The sequence below is a fragment of the Pyrus communis genome, chromosome 12, assembly GCF_041283825.1.
Source record: "Pyrus communis isolate YQ-2024b chromosome 12, ASM4128382v1, whole genome shotgun sequence".
Taxonomy (NCBI): domain Eukaryota; kingdom Viridiplantae; phylum Streptophyta; class Magnoliopsida; order Rosales; family Rosaceae; genus Pyrus; species Pyrus communis.
The window spans coordinates 25,120,840-25,124,252 of NC_142576.1; the positions used below are offsets into that span (position 1 = coordinate 25,120,840).

At 33.3% G+C, this 3,413-nt stretch overlaps 1 protein-coding gene across 1 annotated transcript; it reads left to right on the forward strand.

Moving 5' to 3' along the window:
• Window positions 1–2,536: 2,536 nt before the first annotated feature.
• LOC148692588 (uncharacterized) lies at window positions 2,537–3,413 on the forward strand. Its single transcript, XM_088680977.1, has 2 exons — window positions 2,537–2,636; window positions 3,112–3,413. Exons 1-2 carry the CDS (start codon window positions 2,537–2,539, stop codon window positions 3,411–3,413), a joined length of 402 nt encoding a protein of 133 aa, XP_088537103.1.

Here is a 3,413-nt window from a genome sequence, read left to right on the forward strand (position 1 = left end):
AAATTCTTATAATTAAAAAAAAAAAAAGTCAACACCAAAACAAAAACAAATCACATTTCACGAAACTCATAGGTACGGAAGTATCGGTACGTATGCATAGTCACATAAGTATTGATATGCAAGTATCAACACCGAAATACGGTACATAAGCTTTGGTAAAAATATATAGATATGTAACTATAATATCTAAACATATATAAGCCCATAATATGCATATACATATATGGAGAAATTCACACACAAGGATAATATATGACTTCCTTATTATGGGAACTTATTAATAATTACCATTGGTAAATAACATTTTTATTTTTTAGGGAAAAGTAGATGGACCAATTTTTTAGATAAAAAACATGTGATGTGTTACCAATAGAAAATAAACATGCTAATCAATGTTTAAGTAATAATTCCATCATCAATAATAATGCCATATGATTTACAGAATTTATTCTAAATAGTTGGTCTCCCTAGTATTACTCTTAAAGAAAAGAAACTCAATAATAATTACACCTAATTAATATCTAAAAATTACAATTAAATGCCAAGAACTAGAGTTAATTTTTAATAACACAAGGTCTTATTTTGCAAATGATATTTTAAAGGAAAACTAATGAAAATGGTTTGAAAACTTTGAGTTTTAACGATGAGGACAAAATAAAGAGTAAAGTGAATAATACTAAGATTAACTTTTTAGTGTAAAAATGTGATTTTTCGTTAAAATAAACATTACTGAAAACTTTTCGTTAAAGTTCCATATTTTTAAAGGATTGGAAATAGAATTGTTTGATAATAATATTATGTTGCATGGGTCTGTGGCAGTTTGGGGGGGTCGCCATTTCTGTCAAGTTTACAAGGTTTTCTAGACTCTTGGAATTTAGCTATAAATGGAAAACTGCCAATTTCAGTGACAGCACAAGGAATCTTCACTGTGATTGTGGGTGTCTTTCTCGTTCTACGTACTGTAGCTTTAATAGTTCCCTTCTATTACTTTGATCGATTTTTCATATTCCTTTCAATTATAAGAAATTAATATTTATTGTTAAACTAATTAAAATCAAATACCAACTAAATAGTGATCAAATACTAACACTATAGTGATCTAATATCGAACGACATTAAGATATATCATTTCAATATTTGAGGTCCGAAATGAAGATTTTGGACTTCATTTCTTTTTTATTCTTTTCTTTTCATGCTAGAGTAGGCGCAAATTTGCTTCGTTTTCAATCATGTTACTCCAATAGCCCTTCAAGGCTCAAGCTGAAGAAGAAAAAAGCCCAATATAAGTCGACCTAACGTTAGGATGATATAGTAGCAAATTTGACTAGCACCAACCATAGGGTGGGTTTATTATATTCATAGGACTTATTTGGACATTTTCTTTGCACACTAAATATGTGAGCAAAATAAGTTCTGAAAGAAAGCATGTTTACTCACTTTGAAGCATTCTTTTTTCGAGACGAAATGGTTGAAAATTCTCTCATCCTCTCTTTGCTTGAAACCTTTATGTCATCTTTCTTAGCCAACTTGCATATGGTTCTTTCTAAGCCATAACTCACAAAATATCCAACATGTTTGAGACTTTAATTTGAAATTTGATTTTGGGTTTTGAAACTTGAGAATTTGATTTGCAATATGAATGAGACGGCCTAAGATCGATTATATATGATCTTCAAATAATATTAAGAAATTGAACACTACTTATAATGAAATTTGTCTGACGAAGATGCATTTTTCGTAGAGGATGAGATATGTTCATTTTTTCGTGGACGGGCTGGTCAACATATATGGGAATCAAGCTAAAATATATACGAATGGAATAATCTAAATATGTGCATTCTTACGATATATAGAGATACAAATGTGTGTACCACAAAAGGAAAAAATCCCACTTAATAATACGTTAATAATATTTTTTAAAAAGAAAATCTTGACGGTACAAAAAGAATTTTATTAAAAATAATAATAATAATGTTATACTTGGTCAGAGGGACATAAAATCTTATCCTTCATAATACAAAGCAAGTGAACCATTGGATACAAAGTAAGTCAAGGAGGAACAAAATCATCCGAACGGAGATAAGCAAGAACACTAGAAGAATCACTTTCTAACCAAAGTGTATGCCAACCCCAATGATAAGCGAAACCGACACCAATAAAATTTGCTGATAATCCATATAAAAAGAATTCTGATGACCAATACCTTGACAAAATCCTCCAAAAAACTGACCATGCCAATCCCTAAAAACTTCCCAACAAGCAAGAAGACCAGGATTTCTTTTAGACTAGCCATCAATGTTAAGCTTAAGCCAAGAAAACTAAGTTGGAATAATAAGTCTATAGTATAAGTCAAGAAATATTCATGTTAATTGTATTTTTATTCCTAAAAACGACTCGAGTCAATTAACATGAACATGGCTGGTCAATAAAAAAAAGAAAAGACAGAGAGTAGAACGTGCGCCTTCTTACCTTATTGTAGTTCGACATTGATATGTTTTCTGTCCACTAGATCATCGAATCAAGCTGCTCAAACCACATGACAGGTGATAATAAGAAGTTACAGAACCTGATCGAGTACAAGGGAGGTTGCTTGGTGGTGAAAGCCAATGAGTCAAGGTTGCTGATATCTCATACTGGTAAGACAATAGTTGTGCCCAGGTACAGTACTAACCAGGTGCTGCGTCAAGATTATTAAGCGACAATATCTTGGAATATTATTGTTTTCTTTATTATAGGAATAGATTGATTTGTGTAATCCTTGTATAAGTAGACTTCCTAGAATAACCTATTGCGTATTGTATAAAGCTTGTACTTCTTGTGAAGAAAATTAATATATGAAAATATCTTCAATACTTCTCTCTCACGGCTTAAACCCTAGAACCCTGCAAACCCTAGCAGGTCCATATTTTAACATGGTATCAGAGCACCGTTTTTGGTGACTCTGAATACCCCACCTTCAACGCTTCCGCACCACAACCAACAACATCGTCATCATGAGTGATTCAGGAACCAACACAAAACCATTAGAGATGGCTGCTGATCTCTCGAACCCGTTCTTATTACACCTCTCTGATCAACCTGGGAACATCTTGGTCTCCAAAACCCTTTAAGGAGACAACTACAACACATGGAGCCGTGCTATGCGCATCAGTCTAAGTGCTAAGAACAAGCTAGGTTTGGTCGATGACACCATTGACCCACCCGCTGAAACAGATAAACAATTTGCATTATGGCAACGATGCAATGACATGGTCCTCGCGTGGATCCTGAATTCTGTGCATGAAGACATTGCAAGCAGCGTCTCCTACTACACATCAGCAGTAGATGTGTGGGCTGACTTGCGTGATCGTTTCTCTCAAGGGAACGATTCACGTGTTTATCAAATTAAGAGAGAAATTGTTGAGCACAGATAG